The sequence below is a fragment of the Mus pahari genome, chromosome 17, assembly GCF_900095145.1.
Source record: "Mus pahari chromosome 17, PAHARI_EIJ_v1.1, whole genome shotgun sequence".
Classification (NCBI taxonomy): Eukaryota; Metazoa; Chordata; class Mammalia; order Rodentia; family Muridae; genus Mus; species Mus pahari.
In genome coordinates this window covers 38323138-38342076 of record NC_034606.1, presented here as the reverse complement: position 1 = coordinate 38342076, position 18939 = coordinate 38323138, and the positions used below count along the sequence as shown (strand labels likewise).

The 18939-nt window shown below is 43.6% G+C and overlaps 1 protein-coding gene across 17 annotated transcripts in view; it reads left to right on the top strand.

Annotated features, from left to right (window-relative positions):
- The window catches only part of Ptk2 (protein tyrosine kinase 2), a 203730-nt gene that overhangs the window by 183540 nt on the left and 1251 nt on the right, over nucleotides 1–18939 (top strand). For 12 of the 17 annotated variants that reach the window (XM_029548063.1, XM_021216196.2, XM_029548062.1 and 9 more), the window contains 6 exons: nucleotides 7553–7615; nucleotides 10735–10774; nucleotides 11025–11131; nucleotides 14909–14917; nucleotides 15980–16135; nucleotides 17819–17899. In XM_029548063.1, coding sequence (XP_029403923.1) covers nucleotides 7553–7615; nucleotides 10735–10774; nucleotides 11025–11131; nucleotides 14909–14917; nucleotides 15980–16135; nucleotides 17819–17899 — 456 coding nt within the window. The remainder of the gene's footprint in view (nucleotides 1–7552; nucleotides 7616–10734; nucleotides 10775–11024; nucleotides 11132–14908; nucleotides 14918–15979; nucleotides 16136–17818; nucleotides 17900–18939) is intronic. The other 5 variants (XM_021216199.2, XM_029548052.1, XM_029548061.1 and 2 more) reach the window with 1 other exon arrangement.

The window sequence follows — 18939 nt, the reverse complement described above, 5'->3', positions numbered from 1 at the left end:
AGGAAGGAAGAAAGAAAGAAAGAAAGAAAGAAAGAAAGAAAGAAAGAAAGAAAGAAAGAAAGAAAGAAAGAAAGAAAGAAAGAGAAAAGAAAGAAAAAGAAAGAAGCTCTTGCTGACAAGAGAGCTCTCTGTCTGATCCTTCTTGAGTGCTGTGTCCATGCCTCAGTATTGGGGCCTTTGAGACTTTGTCCTCCTGCCCTACAGCCCTTGGAGAAAAAATGTGGCTAGAAAGAATGAGGCTTCCTGCTGCTTCCATAAATTCTTTCTTAGTCATTTTACCTGGAGAATTCAAACCTGACTCCTCATGCTTTGACTGAGTCATTATTCATCAATGTTACCTGTATTGATTGGTTTTATAGCAACTTGACACAGGCTAGAGTTATTTGGAAAGAAAGACTCTCAGTTGAGAAAACTTCTCCATAAAATTTATCTGTAGACAACTCTGTGGTGCATTTTCTTAATAATAATTTGTGGGTGGACCCAGCTTACTTGGAGCCGTGCCATCCCTGAGCAGGTAGTCTTGAATGGTATAAGAAAGCAGGCTGAGCAGTCCATAGGGAACAAATAGCACTCCTCCATGGCCTGTGTCTCAGGTTCCTGTCCTGATTCTCTCAGTTGTAGAGCCTGACCCAAAAGTTACAATCTGAAGAAAACCCTTTCCTCACCAAGTTGCTTTTGGTCATGGTGTCTTATCATATAAATAGAAACCCTAAGACACCACCTTACTTTTGCATTTTGTGCTAAGAGACAAAATACAGAGAAGACAGGAGCCAATTCTGGTCCTAATTTCCTTGAAGTCTATGGCAGGAAGTATTTCGGTCAACCAGTGATGGTATTGTAAGGCAGTGTTTTCAAACTGTACTCTGTGGACTTCATCAGGATTTGATTCTAACTTCATTTATTGTAAATAAATAGCTTTCTTTTTTTGAGAAGGGATGTGTCTGCTCTATCTTGACAGTTGAACCCAGAGCCTTGTTCATCCTAGCTAATTGTTCTAACACTGATCTGTACAGGTTAAAGCACACTCCACCAGTTTGAGTGCAAAGACTGCTCTCTTTCAAATGAAGTGAAAACATTGAAAGTTTTTGCTTTCAGGATGATGGAGCATGCTTTAACAGGCAGAGCATTCAGTTATACTCCCGGGGAAGTTCTAGGGCCAACTCCGAGACTAGCCAACAGTGCATTCATGGGGACCAGGAGGTAGATCACACTGGAGAGGCTCTGTTTTTCAGTGTTTGCTTTATTATATAATAATAATAATAATAATAATAATAATAATAATAATAATAATAATAATAATAATAGGGGCTGGCGAGATGGCTCAGTGGGTAAGAGCACCTGACTGTTCTTCTAAAGATCCAGAGTTCAAATCCCAGCAACCACATGGTGGCTCATAACCATCCGTAACAAGATCTGACACCCTCTTCTGGAGTGTCTGAAGACAGCTACAGTGTACTTACATATAATAAATAAATAAATCTTTAAAAAAAAAAATAATAATAATAATAATAATAATAATAATAATAATAACAGTACATTTATTTGTGAGAGGGGGCTTCAGTGTGCCCTGGCATGCATGTGGAGGAATCATGCCAGCAGGGAATGTCCTCAAGTAATACAGGTTGGAGGCAAGTACCTTTACTTGCTGAGCCATATTGTCAGCCCTCAGTGTCTTATTTCTATTTCAGCCTCAGATGTGCACATATTCCACATTTCAAGTCTTTGCCCCTTCAGGACAGTGTATCATCTCTTAACACATGTTCTTATCAAAGTTAACATCGAGTAATAGGATAGTAAACAATAACAATATTGGCATTTTCTATATAATGTTCCTGTATAAAGTTATTCAATTTTCATAGCTGACCACCCTGTACAGTTAGGACATATTCTGAATCCTTTTGTCTAATTCTTAGGGGCCATGTATGCCTCAGAATTCATTGTGATTTCTTTTAACTAGAAAACTAGTGTATGACACAGTTACTATTCTATAATTCTTCATTGAACTCCCAGAGTCAACCAATAATATTTCTACACAAAATATAAATACATTTACAGAGAAATAAAGATAAAATAATAATAATAATAATAAGATAATAACAAAGATAAAATGTCTTCTATTCAGTCAGATTTTGCTGCTATATCACATGCATTTAAGCTTAAAAAAAAAATGCAAGTTTAGATTTTGGGAGTAAGACTTGTGTCTCCTCACAGAGGTGCGGTGCAGATGCAGAGCAGTAGGCCTGTCAGCACTGGGGTTCTTTGTGGAACTGGGGTTTACTGTGTTGAGCTGTCAGGCCCCTCATCACATGGAGTTGCACTTTATATCCCTTTAGAGAAAAGGTATTCTGTAATTTCAGGATCCTCAATTAGTTAAGGCAGATCTAGATTTTAAGTCATGCCACAAAATAATAATTTAACAGTATTAGTTGTGATTTAATTTTCCTAATGTGGGTACTCAATTTGGGAATGAATTTAAGAATACACCAGTTGTTGCTTGTCCCATGTCTTAAGTTTTTTTTTATCCAGAAAGCCTCCCTACCATATACATATTAGTTTGCATTTTTTAAAAATGAAATTATTTGAATTGCTAATAGGTTTCAGTGCAGGTGTGCTACTGTGGCACCACTGAATAGAGGCTTGTGTTGATACCAGGTTAACCTGCCAACAAGGTCAAAAGAAAACTGGAGTTTCTGTGCCTCCTGTGGTACTGGGGAGACATGAGAGTCTGGACGATGTGTGAACTAAGTCTTAGAAGCTGGAATTTGCAGAGCAAACAGGCACAGGAAATACATTCCAGGAAGAGCGTGGGTATTGACGTGGGGTCATGGGACTAGTTGAGCCAGATGTGACCCGAGCTGGTCTCTCTGGGAGTTGGGGAATTCTCATCAGAAGGCTCAGAGGTGCCTGTATTCTACAGGCTTATTCTTTCCTTGAGGTTATTTTCATACACTGCACCTCATCCTGAAATACATGGTAACTTCTGGTAAAGTCTAACACATGCTCTGTGCAGGATGTGTCCAGCCTCCAGATAGCTCCAAGTGTGTGGGCATAGTCCATGTGCAGAATTGAGTGACACGTGCCCAGACCCCTGAGTATAATGTCTGCCTTAAAGATTCTCCCTCTGTATAGGCCTGCTGAAGTGGAATATCTTCACAATTCATTTCTAACCTATCCTATATAGTATGATCTCTGAGGAGATACCTGCTTTAACTGCCTGAATAAAGTGTCGGCTGTCTATATAGAGCCTCAACTGTCTTAGTTTCTCCTTGGCACTGAGCTGCCACACTGTGCATTTGTGTGGTGTACTTACTCTATTGTTAGTTAGGCCTTTAGCTGCTGCTGTTACAAGGTCTCACTAAATTGTCCAAGCTAGCCTTCTATTTACTCAGTGTGTAACTTAGGATCCCAAGGTTGCAACCCTTCTCCCTCAGATTAACTGAGATCACAGGCCTTTGCCTGTCACCCTGTTTGTTTGTGTTTGTTTGTTTGTTTGTTCATTTGTTTTAAAATTGGGTTGTGGATGCATCTCAGTGGTAAATGCTTGACTAGCATGTGTAAAACGCTGGGTCTAGCCCCCAGTATAGGGAAGGGGAAAAAAAAGTCACACACCTATAATCCTAGTACTTAGCAGGGTGAGGGCATGTTGCTATTCCTGGCCAATTGGGGCTATAATGTGAGGCCCAATCCCAAACCTGTGTTTTCTTTTCTTTATTTGTTTTCGGTTCTTGTTACACTATTTGTTTTTCTCCTAAAGAATTGCCTGCTTGTGTCTTTTGTTCTTTGCTTGCTTTTATTTAAAAATATGTTCTCAAAACAAAACTTTATTTAAAAAAAAAAAAAAAAAAGTCGGGCGTGGTGGTGCATGCCTTTAATTCCAGCACTCGGGAGGCAGAGGCAGGTGGATTTCTGAGTTGGAGACCAGCCTGGTCTACAAAGTGAGCTCCAGGACAGCCAGGGCTGTACAGAGAAATCCTGTCTCGAAAAACCAAAAAACCAAACCAAAACAATAATATGTTCTCCCTGAAACATGATTGTATGTATTAAACATTCTACTCATATGTAGAAGCTTTGGAAAGGCTTACCAAGTCCAGTGGAAGAATCTTAGAGGCTTGATTGCCTTCTGCAACAAATCCCTACATGCTTACAGCTGCTGGGTTGGGCTTTTGTACCAATTCATTCAGAATTTGATTTATACTCACTGAATGATGATATCCTAGTGCAGGTGTTTTCTAATCATTTTCCTCCCCTTGCCCCCATTTCCCCCTCCCCACTCCTCTTAGTTGTTTTCTCAGCACATCAACAGTTGCCAGATTCTGAGCTAACTCCGTAACCCTTCTCTGTGGCTTTCACGTCATTTCCCTTATACACTTTCTCCCACATTCACTGAGACCAACCAAATCCTCTTGGTTCTGAGTCCTACCATCCAGTCTCAGCATATACTGATGAGTAACTCTGCATGCAGTAAGCCAGACTCGGTGAGGAGAAAGAGACAAACTAATGAAGCAGTAGACAGAGAAGGAGAAGTTAAGTGCTTTGAAAAGAATCTGAAGAGGGGTTCAAAGAACGGGTGCAGAGCCCCCAGGGTGAGCACGTAGGGTGGGCACAGAGTGGACACTGTCCCATCCCAATCTGGTTTTTAAAAAAAACTAAACACCAAGGTATCTCCTGCTGCTTGCTATCTTCAGAGTGCTGGCTGCAATTGCATTCATTTCCATGTGTAGCCCGCGAAGGAGATGGGCAGCACATAAGGGCACCAAGTGGAGGCAGACAAGCCTGAGGGCTTCCCTCTTAAGCTACAAGGGGGTGGTGGAGAGAGGCTGTTAGATGAGTGACAAGCAAACTCTACTGGCCTATTAAATCACAATGTAATGTTCTTTGAAATGCTGTCACTCTTTCTATGTGTTTCCCCCCCACTAAACTGAGGTTTCCTGGAAACAGTCTGTGCCCATTTCATCCCAACCAGGCCCTGTATTTAGCATAGAAAGTGCCGGGCGCTGGAGTCAGTAAACAGAGCTTCTCTCGTGCATTTTCTTGTCAGATTGCTCTTGACAAATTGTCATGTGTCTGGGCACAGATACCCTCTGGAGGGCCATTGGGTGTATGCACCTGCCCATAAGCAGAAATGCATGTGAGAGTGGAAGAGTGTGGTGATGTTTGAGTAGGAAAGAACTGTCTGTCTACAGAGGGCCCCTCTCATCTGCTTTCATCTGCACATGTCTGCGGGCTCCTGCACCAGAGCCATGTTATCTTCATGGAGCACATTGCATCTGTGTCCAATCCCTGAATACCTGCAACTGCTGAACCAGAGGCACTAGTGAGAGTTTGTAGTGACTTTAAAGAGACCATTCTAAGAGACATTACTGGAGCTGCCCTCTGTTGGATCGTCAAGGTTCCAGCAGCCTGAATGTAGTATGTTTCTCTCAGAGTGTTATGTCTGCAGAAAAGGAGGGTCTTATCAAGTGTGTAGACCACTATAGATCAATAATCCCATGAAGTAAAAATCAATAGAAAAATGACATTTCTAATGAAATATACAAGCCCAATCTTATTTCTTTTAAATGTTTTCATGTGTGCATGTGTATGTGCACTATATATACATAGATCACTTTGAAAAGTTGGTTCTCTCCTTCCATAATGGAACTTGGGGGGGGTGCAAACTCAGGTTCAGAATTGTCACAGCAAGCCCTTTCACTGTTGAGCTATCTCACTGACCCTGGCCACCATATAAGCCCTGGCATCTTAAAAAGAAATTCTGTCTAAGTTTCCGTGGAAGCTTCTAAAGACATCCACTGGTCCTTGTGGTAAACTGGGCAGCATTTGTGGGCTGCATTCTTCCCTTCTATGAGCAGACAGAGTCTATTACCTGAAAGTTGACCAGTTCTATTTATAGTACTGTTTGAATTATTTTCCGCTAAATCACAGTAACTGTTCTTGGAAGACTTAGGTCTCCAGAACCCCTACTAGGTTTGGAAGTAGCTGCTGCTAGCGGCTACTGTCATCCACTGAGGCATTTACCAATTGCTCGGGTGGGTCAGGGGTCTCTTGTCAGATCATGTCCTGCACAGGATAATTTTGAGGACAACAGCTCCTGCCTGAGGTCACATGCCCTATTGACAGCAGATGCTCCTTGTTCTGCTGTGTCCCCTCTCTTTTCCCCTGCTCAAGATTGTGGCCTTACTCTGATGGCCTGTGCATGTGAATCACTACTGTAATTGCTACTGGACTCCTTTGCCAGAGTGCTAGCAGCCAGGACTGCTAGAGCTGCGGTCTGATGAGAAGCCTTGTTTTCCTCTGAGCACTGCTTAAAAATAGTGACTAGGCGTCTTATTACTGTACGAACAGTATTGTACTAAAAAAGGGACTTTTTATAGTTTAAAATGTGGAAGCCCTGACTACATAAAGCCTACTCTGTGTTCCTCTCACAGAGGACCCAGTCAGTCCAAATGAAGGAAAACCAATGAGGGAACTAGGGAATAGTAGCAAAGGGCTGCCTGCCAGAGAATAGCCTACTATGGCAATCCCTTCCCCCTCCCTTACAGGCTTCCAGGGAGAAAGGTCTTTGCATTTTCTGGCAACATGAGCCTTGAGCTGTCTGACTAGACCAGGCTGCCTTATAAACTCTGGCATCCTAAAAAAAAAAAGTCTATCCAAGTTTCTTTGAAGACATCTATGATGTCCCCTTGTGGTGAACTGGGCAGCGTTTGTGAGCTACACTCTTCCCTACTGTGCACGCATAGACTCTGTTACCTGGAAGTTGACTAGTTCTATTCATAGTACTGTCCAAATTTTTTGTTTGGCCAGATTTTAAGCTGTTGTTTGCTGCATCCCTTGATCCTGATTCAATGCCCCACAGGTGGAAGCAACAAATGAAAACAGTGCAAGACCCCAAACTCCACAGCAGATCTCCTTCCAGCCATAAGAAGCCACTCTGACCAGTCCACATGGCTCTGAACGGGGAAAAAAAAAAAAATGTAGAAATGTAGGGCCCTAGCCAGAAAATTAAGAAGGGGCACACAAAATGGCTCAGTGGATAAAAGCAGTTGATAATGAGTCTGACAAGCTGAGCTTGAGCCCTGAGACCCATGTGGTTTAAAGGAGAAAATCAACTCTCTCAGGCTGTCCTGACCTCCTCTCACCACAGTATGTGCATATGCACATGTACACTCATACATACATGCTAAATAAATATGTAATTGAAGTTATTAATATTACAGAATTCAGATAGAAATCACCTAAAGATTGACTGTGGGCTAACAAGCTCAGATGTAGAGCACATATCTAACATGTTCATGAGCCTCAGTTACATTACCAATACTGAAAGAAACAATGGTGGGCTTACCATCACAGATCCAAGAAGTAGTTACCCTTGGGAGCACAGATATCACAGTGACACCGAGATGATGGCAAGAAGGCCAGCCGGAAGCTGCTACTGTAGAAGGGTTGGGGCTACAATATCTGAGAATTGGGTATAAAGTGGTGGACTTAAGTCCAAAATATGTCTGTAACATCCACATATTAACAAAATTGTTTTGGCCTTTGTTTTGATCTTCAGAAACCTGATGTGAGGCTCTCTCGAGGCAGCATCGACAGGGAGGATGGGAGTTTTCAGGGTCCGGTAAGCACTTGCCTGCACTGTCCCCAGAGTTGGTTACAAATTCTATATTGGAGCCTTCCATATTTTATTGAAAGACATCAAGGCATACTGGCATTCATGATATGGAATAGAATGGCCTTTCTATAAAACACATGAAAGTTATCTAAGACTGTCAAAATATGCCATGTTCCAGATTTTCAGAGATTCAGATCACTTGTTATTGATAAAGATTTTTAGCAGTGAAGCTGTACCCTGTCTATTAAGAATTAGAGTAACAGCTACACTAGTTGTTAAAGATGGACTTAAACTACCCCCTGCCTCCAAGTCCCAGGATGACACAATGCTGGGCACAATTACAACTTTTCCCATAGTCATTTAAAACTTGTTCAAGAAAGATGTCTTTCTTCACTTTATATGACCCAGCACAGGGGAATGCCAGGGCCAAGAAGTGGGAGTGGGTGGGTAGGAGAGCAGGGGCGGGGGGGGGGGGAAGGGTATAGGGAACTTTCGGGATAGCATTTGAAATGTAAATAAAGAAAATATCTAATAAAAAAATTTTAATTAAAAAAAAAAAGATGTCTTTCTTCTGGGTTTTAGGGCAGAAATACCTAAATTGCCTTTAAACAGCTATCCCTTAAAACATAATCCATGCAACTGCCTATAGGTTCTGTTCTACACACGTGTACCTTGTTAGATGATTCCAGAACAGATACTTTCATACTGTGTGTGTGTTTTACTGCTGGGCCTATGAGTATAGCCCAGCCCACAGACACTGTTGTTAAGGGTCTGTTTACCTTGGCCATGTTTTGGGGGCGCCTCTCATACAGACTACCTGGATGTTCCCAGACAAAGTGCTGGACTTCCTCCATGTGTGCTCCATGTGTCCACCATCTCTTTCCACTCTGCTGTCATCCACGTAGGGCAGAGATCTCTTTTGTACACACAGCAAGAGTAGAACAGGGGCTCAGTAATTGTCCTAACATTTAGTGAGTGGATGGCATGTGGAGTAAAAAGCACCATGCAAAGCAAATTCTCGGAGAGGCATTCTAAAAAACCACCTTGTTCCCTGTGGAGTGATGGAGCGTGCACTGCTCTTCATGCAGGAGGTCCTGGCTTGGTTCCCCAGAAACACTAAAAATTATAGGGTTTTTCTGGGCTGGAGAGATGGCCCAGTGATTAGAAAGAACTGGCTATTCTTCCAGAGGTTCTGAGTTCAATCCCCAGTGACCACATGGTGGCTCACAACTATCTGTAATGGGATCTGATGCCCTCTTCTGGTGTGTCTGAAGACAGCTACAGTGTACTCATACACATTAAATGAATAAATCTATCTTTAAAAAAGAAAAGAAAAGAAAAGAGAGCCCCTCCACCCCCCACCCCCCCCAGTTATGGTGGGTGACACATACCTGTTACCTGTTACCTTTTTTTTTTTTCCTTGAGACAGGGTTTCTTTGTGTATCCCTGACTGTCCTGGAACTCACTCGGAAGTGCTAGGATTAAATGCGTGCACCACCACTGCCCAGAAAAAAAAAAAAAAAAAACTTTTAAAGTGTGTGTGTCCAAGTGTATATGAGACTACAGGTGCCGGGCGTGGTGGCGCACGCCTTTAATCCCAGCACTCGGGAGGCAGAGGCAGGCAGATTTCTGATTTCTAGGCCAGCCTGGTCTACAGAGTGAGTTCCAGGACAGCCAGGGCTACGCAGAGAAACCCTGTGTTGGGGGGAGGGAGGAGAAAAAGACTGGAAAACAGCCTAGACTGCATAGAAAGACCCTGCTATCACAGATAAACATTTACCCATTTACCCTATTTTAGACAGTACAGCTGAAGAAGGGCTTGTCGTGGGTAGAGCTGCCTTTTAATCCATCTATGGACTTAGCCAGGTGGTGCTAGCATTGACTTAGCCAGGTAGTGGATCTCTTGAGTTCGAGGCTAGCCTGGTCTACAGAGCAAGTTTCAGGACAGCCAGAAACCCTGGCTCTATACCCCCTCAAAGATTCAGGACTGTCTGTGAATTGGATTTCCTGACTGACCTGTGCAGTGGCTTAGATAGCACTGGTTCCTCACAACACAGTGCCTCAGGGCCAATGACTCTGGGTGCCTCTGGGACATATAGTAACCAGTATGACCAGGTGGTCTCCTCCTATAATTGTTGTGACTATATCCTTACCATGATCTAGGTGATAAGCTAGAGCAGAGCTGGATCCCAAGCAGCCAGCAGAATGAGCACACACTATGAAGTCCTGTGAGCTGTAAGAACTTGAGACCACTGTGTTCAATTTCAGGGTATCTTAATGTCTTTAGGGTTTCTATTTGTAGCAACAAAGCACCATGACCAAAAAGCAAGTTTGGAAGGAAAGGATTCATTTGGCTTACACTTCCATATTTCTGTTCATCATCGAAGGAAGTCAGGACAGAAACTCAAAACAGGGCAAGAACCTGAAAGCGGAAGCTAATGCCAAGACCATTGAGTGGTGCTGCTTGCAGGGTTTCTTCCCTTGGCTTGTTCAGCCTGCTTTCTTAGAGAACTCAGGATCACTGACCCAGGGGCCCTTCACCATCCATTTAATTAAGAAAATTGCTTGCAGCCAGGTGTGGTGGCGCACGCCTTTAATCCTAGCACTCAGGAGGCAGAGGCAGGCAGATTTCTGAGTTTGAGGCCAGCCTGGTCTACAAAGTGAGTTCCAGAACAGCCAGGGCTATACAGAGAAACCCTGTCTCGAAAAACCAAAAAAAAGAAAGAAAGAAAGAAAGAGAGAGAGAGAGAGAGAGAGAGAGAGAGAGAGAGAGAGAGAGAGAGAGAAAGAAAAGAAAGAAAGAAAGAAAGAAAGAAAGAAAGAAAGAAAGAAAGAAAGAAAGAAAGAAAGAAAGAAAGAAAGAAAATTGCTTGCAGTTGGATCTTGTGGAGGCACTTCCTCAATTGAGGTTTCCTCCATTCAGATAACTGTAGTTTGTGTGTCAAGTTGACATAGACTAGCAGCACACTCAGATACATTGGTTACTTTCCTGATGACACCCAACTGAGGCTGTGAGGCATCTGGAGACTCCAGCAGAGAATTCAAGATAAAGAAGAATAGGGAAAGGGGAGGTGGGCTGTTCTATCTGGCACAGAGCAGTAGACTGAACTTTTCTTCTTCCACAGACTGGAAACCAACACATCTATCAGCCTGTGGGGAAACCAGGTAAGTGAGGAAGTACCTGTGATTTGGCAGGGGTAGGATTTAAGTCGGTTGCCTTGTTATGTTCACAGGTTTCCTCTGCACACAAGTGTGGTGTTCACCACATTAGATCTGTACCTAGAGTACTAGAAAGCTGAACTTACAGAAGCTCCTTCTTAGAACATGAGCCTCCTGTATGCTGTACCAATGCTAGTAGTGATGGGGCCTGAAAGTCTGCTCACTAATGTGCAATGGAACCCTTTTGATTTTCCAGATCCTGCAGCTCCACCAAAGAAACCACCTCGCCCTGGAGCACCTGGCCACCTAAGCAACCTGTCCAGCATCAGCAGCCCTGCAGACAGCTACAATGAGGGTGTCAAGGTGGGTATCTATGCCTGTACAATGTAGTCTCTTCCCGGTTAGTAGAGTCACCTCATCTCATGTTGTGATTAGAGATGTTGACAAGAAGACTGTAGGAAAACCCTGGATTTAGCATCCTGTGTTCCAAAACTCTTAAGATTCATAAAAGTATTGATTGTACTCTCTCCTGAATGGACTCTCTAAGCATGCTAGACGTGAGGGACTTTATGCCAACATCCCCTAGCCAAATAGGAATCAACGAGATGCTTCTTGTTTTAAACATGAAGCCAGCATGCTGGAGATATGTGTGGGCTCACTGTTATCTGCACATCCTTATAAATATGGCTTTGTAGAAAGGGTATTTTCCTCGGCTCACAATTGTGTTCGTGCTGGAGCCTTCCTCAGCCTAAGGGCAGCATTTGACTTACACATTCCAGCAAGCTTCTTCTTGGAGGGATTTCTCAGTATTTCTCCCCAGGGTGTGTCACTGACTAACTCTCCTGTATCTCTTTGTCCCAAGAACAGAAAGGAAGTATCTACCTCCCCTGACTTCCTCACCCCTGCCCAATACTTAAAGCTGGGACCTCTTTATTTCCCACTCAGCTTGGCAGAAAACCTCTCCTTGTGTCCTGTTCTTCAATCTGTTACACAGTAGTTTCCATTTTAGTAGCTCTAGAATACAGATGAAATTTGTTTCTTAGTGGTTTAAGGTTTTGGTTTGGGTTTTTTTTTTTTTTGTTTGCTTGCTTTGCTTTTTTAGTGAGGGGTAGGTTATTTAGTAAGGTGCTTACTACACAACCATGAGGATCAGTCTCCAGAACCCATGTCAAAAAATTAGGTATGGTAGAACATGTCCAGAATCTCAGCAGCGGGGAAGCAGAAACAGTCAGATGCTTGGGTCTCACTGGCCATCTACACCAGCACCATCAGCAAACCTTAGGTCCCAATACAAGACACTGTCTGAAACAGGATAGATGGGCATGGTGGCACGCACCTGTAATTCCAGTACTCTGGAGTCAAAGGCAGCAGATATCTGATTACAGCCTAGTCTACAAAGTGAGTTCCAGGCCAGTCAGAGAGCTGTAGAGGGATCCAACTGTCTCAAAACAAGATGGTGGGACCTGAGGAACCACAGCTAGATTGACCTTTGACTTCTGTGCATGTGAGTGCAGTCATGCAGATGTACAAAATGAGGCATCATTGATGTAGCACTCAAGAAACAAACAGGAAGATGGAGTTCAAGGCCAGCCTGGGCTCTGTAACTTGGCTCTGTCTTTAAAAAAAAAAAGTGCAGGGTGTAATGGATGGCATCTTAAGTCTGATGGGGATGGATATTTATTTAGTGCTGCCTCTGCTACTTGTAGTGACAGACTTCCTTACTTTTTATCCTTGCCATCAGCCTCACAAGGTTGGTAGGGCACGTTCTTTATATTAGATAACTATGGTTCACACAAGTGGAGCCATTTATTCATGGTCACTTCGAGCCAGTGGTTGAAGCAGCATGCTACTGTCCAAGGACCCTGGACTGCACACTGAAAGTGGCCTCTTCTAGAGTGATGAGAGTGGTATGATGTCATCTCAGAGCACAGCTTCACCATGGTTGGTGCAGGTTGGTCTGCGGCTCTGAGGGCATCATTGCCATGTGTGTTCATAAGGTAACAAGAACAGCAGGATTCACTGTGGCACAGAATAGCATACAACAAGTTATGTTGAGTAAACGCAGTTGGACTAGGGTACCCTGCCAAGGAGACTGGGCCTCAAACACCTACAAGCTGTTGTCAGCTCCAGCAATCCCGGTAGCTTCTCATTAACTCTTTGGCAATACTGGGTATTCTTGGAGAAGGAACAGGCAAAGACAAAACTCTTCCTAATATTGTGTCTTTGAATTTGAAAGAAAAAAGAAAAGTTAGAGCAGTGAACTGTTCTCAATAGCTGCAAGAGCAGACCTTTGAACTGTTCTGTGTTATAATGTACAGTTGTTCTGAAATCCTGACACTCCCTCTTACTCTGTAGTTCATGATGATAGGAACATATACCTGAGGATGCCCTTAATACATGATACTGCATGAGGAGAAATCCTATGAGTGAAATAGACTTACTTCATGTATATATCTTCTTTCATTATCTGGTTAGTACAGGTAGTTAAACCCATCCTAAAAAAAAAAAAAAAAAAAAAAACTGGGTTTTTAATATTTTTAACAATATTTTTGATGTAAGAATGTTTGCCTTGAGTATGTGTAACTCAGGTCATTCACCCAAATAACATTTAGACAGAAATAGTTTACAGTTTTCTTTGCATAGTTCTGTTGTCCTAGCTCATGCTAGGCAGGCACTGAGCTCATATGTCTTATTTTTTCCTTTTCTGGGTTTTAAGTAGAGTAGGAATTGACTGTTTCTGGGGAAGGGTTGGGGGAGAGGGGGCTGGTTTTTAACTCCCAGCCCAGTAGTTTCTAAGTAATCAAAACTTTGGACAATAAAAAATCTATAATAGCTGTTTCTCCCACCAAGCTCTGACTTACAGGATGTCACTATGAAGGGTCCTAGAAGCATCATCACAGTGCTTTCCTATGACTGGTTGATCAAAGGGTAGCATGCAAAAGAAGAAAAAGCTTTCAGCTTAAACTAAGTTTGCATTGGCCTACTGGAACTAAACAGTTATTTCATATCTGACGTAATGCTCCTTAGCTATCCCCTCCAAGGAGCCCCCCACCTTTCTGTGCTGGTTTAAACATGTGCCTGTGAAGAGACGGATTATGATCATCAGTGCCCAAGTAATCTCTGGGTGATTGCACCTCTAAACTCAAGGCTCTCTGGGGCTTACGGTGGCATGGTGGCTTTTAGACAGGTCTGTGGGTAGCAGGCTGTTGCGTTTCCCATGCCAGTCTATTCATAATAAGGTAGCTAGGGATTGAATTGAGGAGATAAAACACCAAAGTCACCCAATTGTAGAACAAAAAATGTCAGCCTGATTTATACCAATAACCCCAGCGTTTTGAGATATTGAGGCAGATAGATCAGGAGTTTTGAGACTATCCTGGGCTACATAATGAATCCTGTCTTTAAAAGATTTTAAAACGTAGACATTCAAAACAACAACAACAAATATGTAAGAAGGAGAGTTAAAAAATAAGCTTCTGAGCCGGGCGTGGTGACGCACGCCTTTAGTCCCAGCACTCGGGAGGCAGAGGCAGGCAGATTTCTGAGTTCGAGGCCAGCCTGGTCTACAGAGTGAGTTCCAGGACAGCCAGGGTTATACAGAGAAACCCTGTCTCGAAAAACCAAAAAAAAAAAAAGCTTCTGAGGTCTTTAGACATAGCCCCTAGCTATGAGTCTCTCTTAGACAATGTGGCTAATGCTGCCTAAGATTCAAGGACTCAAAGGCTGAGAAACCGTGTGCAGTGACTGAGGGTGGAGTGGCTTCTTCCTAATCTCCTAGAGTCAGACGGAAGATTACTGATTGCACATGCCCTTCTTGCTCACAAAGAGCCTTGCTCTCTAGACTCTTGCACGACTGCCCATTGCCGCTCACAGGCTTTGCATGCTGCCCTCATTTAATTCATGGGAACGACTGTTGCATGGCAGAGCTCTGGTAATGTGCTGTGAAAAGAGCCAGTAGCAGGCACAGGCACTTCTGACAGCCAGTGAGCAGGGAGCACACAGCAGACTTGTAGCTAGTACCCAGATGTTCTGCTCATGTGTTATATGGGAGTTTTCTGCTGCCTTATTAATATTGTTTTTCTTTTTTCCCTTTCTCTGATAAATTCCTTTAACTTTTCCTCACCTTATGTTCGACAATAGCCGTGGAGGGTAAGCACATCATATCTGTGTGTCTGTCTGGCTCGCTTTAATCACATCAGTTCTCTGCATGTGACTCTGTACTACCATGTGGATAGCCCTGTGGGAGGGCACACTTGCTTTGTCACCTCTCATGACTGACAGATGCCAAGAAGAGTATTTGTAGTTTTCAGAGACTGGTACATAACCAACTTTGCAATGAAATTAGACATAACTGTCTGTTCCATTGTGCATAACCAAGGCATCCAGAAATATGGTGTAGCCTGAGGGCCATAACAGACCTATAATTTGATAGCTGTTATATAGTTTAATCTTTGTAAAATACACACACATGACTTGAATTTTGAAACATGACTCAGCCTTTCCTAGGAGCTCTGTGTCATTCTGCCCTCAGCACTCAGGATACAGTAGGTAATATAGGTAATGTCTGGCATCCCTCTGCACAGGACCTACGCACATTTTACATCTGAGGCTTCATACGCTCATCCTCATTACTATTTGAGCCAAGCCTTGCCAGCCTTGGTGTACCCAACTGCCAGCATAGAGCTGGCGGGAGGTCACTTCTCTGCCACTTGAACATGAATAGCTTTATGCCAGCAAATGGTATCTGCATTATCATCATGAAAAGAGCACTTTGCTGTTGATGTGTGAAGGCAACAGAGCTGAGCAGAACAGAGCAGAGATGTTTAGCATTGATGCTAAAGCACTCAGTGGTGCTTTCCTTAAAATTGGATAAATTCTTGGTTATAAATTCTGTGGGTTGTTCCCCTTGTGAATGACTTGGGAGTATGGGGTGCTTAATTGCTTCTTTGAATCTCGGCACTTTAGTGCATAGTATGGTTTCTCAATTCCTTTAACTGAGCTCAAAGTTAGAAGACATCACTGCCTTCTGTGTTGTCCCTTGGATGACTTGCTTTATTGTCGTCCTCAAACTGAACTATGTCCTGAACAAACAAGAAAATCTTATTACCTTCTGTATCTGCTTTGATCTCTTTTAAAGACCCTCTAACTTAATTATGGTGATACCTCACTCTGTCCTGGAAAGCAGGAATTGACCAGCTTCTGTTTTATCAGCTTCAGCCCCAGGAAATCAGCCCCCCTCCCACTGCCAACCTTGACCGGTCCAATGACAAGGTATATGAAAATGTGACAGGCCTAGTGAAGGCTGTCATCGAGATGTCCAGCAAAATCCAGCCAGCTCCTCCAGAAGAGTACGTCCCTATGGTGAAGGTAAAATTCTATCACTCTATATGGTGGGGACGGCTTCTTTTCCCAGCGAAGCCAGAGCTGATGCTTTGGATGTAAAGCACCAGGTGGTGACAGTGTCACTGAGAAGCTTCCTAAGACATTTCCATAGCTCTCACTTGCTCCTATCAATAAGTACTAGGCTGCTTCCTTGAAGCGGTAGAGTCTTCTAATTACTGTCACTTTTAAGTTTAGTGGAGTGCACCTTTAATCCCCGCACTTAGGAAGCAGAGGCAGGCAGATCTCTGAGTTAAAGGACAGCCTGGTCTTCAAAGCGAGCTGCAGGACAGTCAGGGCTACACAGAGATGGGGCGAGAGGTGGTTGGGAATGGAGCTCTAAAAGTAGGCCTAGCATGGACAAAGTTCCGGGCTTCATCCCTTGTGTCCTGTTAATAGCAATAACACACACCTGCTGCCCTAACATCTGGAAGAAGAAGCAGGAAACTCATTTCTTTTTTTTTTTTTTTAAAGATATTTATTTATTTTAATGTAAGTACACTGTAGCTGTCTTCAGACACTCCAGAAGAGGGCGTCAGATCTTGTTACGGATGGTTATGAGCCACCATGTGGTTGCTGGGATTTGAACTCTGCACCTTTGGAAGAGCAGTCGGGTGCTCTTACCCACTGAGCCATCTCACCAGCCCGGAAACTCATTTCTTGATAGTATCTCACTATACAGCTTAGTCTAGCTGAGTGTGAACTCAACAGGTCCTTCTCATTCCACAAGTGCCAGGGTTATGGAAGTACAAGTATGAGCCACCATACTTGTGTGCTCATGCCTGGCTTACTATATGCTAGGGCATACTTCTCCAACTCTCCATCTCTTGCTCTCCCTCCTCCTCTCCTCTCTCTCTCAAACAGTGTTGCATATAATCCAGGCTAGCCTTAAACTTTGAGCAGTCCTTCTTCCTCATCCTCAGAAGTGTTGAGATTATAGGAAGAAGCTACACCAGACCTTTTCTTTACAAGTTTTGCATAGTTTTGAATGCAGTGAGATTGAAAACATGCTCCCAAGTCAGGCCCACATTGCTTTCAGGCAGGGAAAACCTCTCTTTAGCCAAATTTAATACACAGGGAGAAGGATGTGTCCTTTGTCAGCTTCTCTGAACTATGAGAATACCATAATCTATCTGGAAGCTCAGTGGAACAAAAAAGAAAAGTGTTACATTTTTTTCGAGACAGGGTTTCTCTGTGTAGCCCTGGCTGTTCTGGAACTCACTCTGTAGACCAGGCTGGCCTTGAACTCAGAAATCCTCCTGCCTCTGCCTCCCAAGCACTGGGATTAAAGGTGTGCGCCACCACTGCCCGGCCACTTACGGGGAACTTCTGATGTGAGCATCTGTCCTTGGGCATTAGAGCAAAGGATAGTTACATCTGAGTCTTCAGGCACATGAGCCTAGTAACATGCAACACTGGTCAGTATCAAGCACAGACAGATATGTGTTCCTTATGGTGGCTCATATCGGTATTCTCAGTATTTGGGAGGCTGAAGCAGGAAAATTATGGTGAATTTAGGACCTGCCTTGGCTGCAGAGTCATACCTTTAAAAAAAAAAAGTTTCCTTACAACTAGCAGAAAGGAAACAGTATAGTACATTCCTGAGAGAAAATATCAATCAGTATTGGCCCGTCTTCATGTGTCCTAATCCTGCTCTGGTTCTTGTCTTAGGAAGTTGGCCTGGCCCTGCGGACCTTACTGGCCACTGTGGATGAGACCATCCCTGTTCTTCCAGCTAGCACTCATCGAGAGGTAGGCCATGGTGCTGGGGGAGGGGGTCATGCTAGAGGACAGCTGCTGCAGTGCTGGCCAGTCAGCAAGGTGACTGAGGAAAGCAACTTACTTTTCAGCTCCTGGCTCCATTGTTTCAGTACTGTAGAGAGGCAGGATGTCATGACGGAACAACACATAGTAGTCTGGAAGGACAGGGAGAGAGCAAGTTCTGGGACAACACACACCCTTGAGAACATGTACTCCACAGCCCAGCCTACCCCAGCAGAGTGGTATGAGGGTGACCCTGAGACTGGCAATAGAGAGCAATAGCTGTTGGCAGTCAATCATTAGAATACTAAGACAAAATACAGAAAACACAGAAAGAGGGCTGGTTCAGTGGTTTAGTGCACTGGCTGCTCTTACAGAGGACCCTCATTCAGTTCCTAGCACCCACGTGCCAGGTCACATCAAATGTAACTAAGCTCTGTGAGGAGGCCCTTCTGGCCTCCTTAGTCACCTGTACACATGAGACATGCACACACATACGTGCACAAATTAAAGAAAAATGAAGAAAAGACCTGGAAAGAGTTGGCATGGTAAGAAAACGTGTTCTTGGTCCTTATCCTGTGTGGTCCCCTTGAAGTCACTTGGTATTACAGTTGTTCATGTTAGGGTGTGCATGCTTGGACTTGATCACCTCCACTTCTTTATGTCACACTCCGTCTATAAAATGAGGCAAATTCTTGGCCACACATTGAGGTTAGGGTCCACACAGCAAGTACAGTGTGCAGAAGAGTCAGTCATGGAAGCATAGGGCTGGAAGTGGAAAGGAATGCTAGCCACGTGTGTGCATACATGCATGCACACATGACACAGTTGCCGCATTTCCAAAGTGGACAGATTGCACATCCTATTGAAATCTGCCCTTTTATCCCCTCGCTGTGTAATTCTGACTGGACTAGAAGTTGTGGTATGTTGTATAGACCAAGCTGACCTGGAACTCACAGAGATCTGCCTGCCTCTACCTTTGGAGTGCTGGGATTAAAAGACATTGTCCACCATGCCTGGCCTATCCTGTT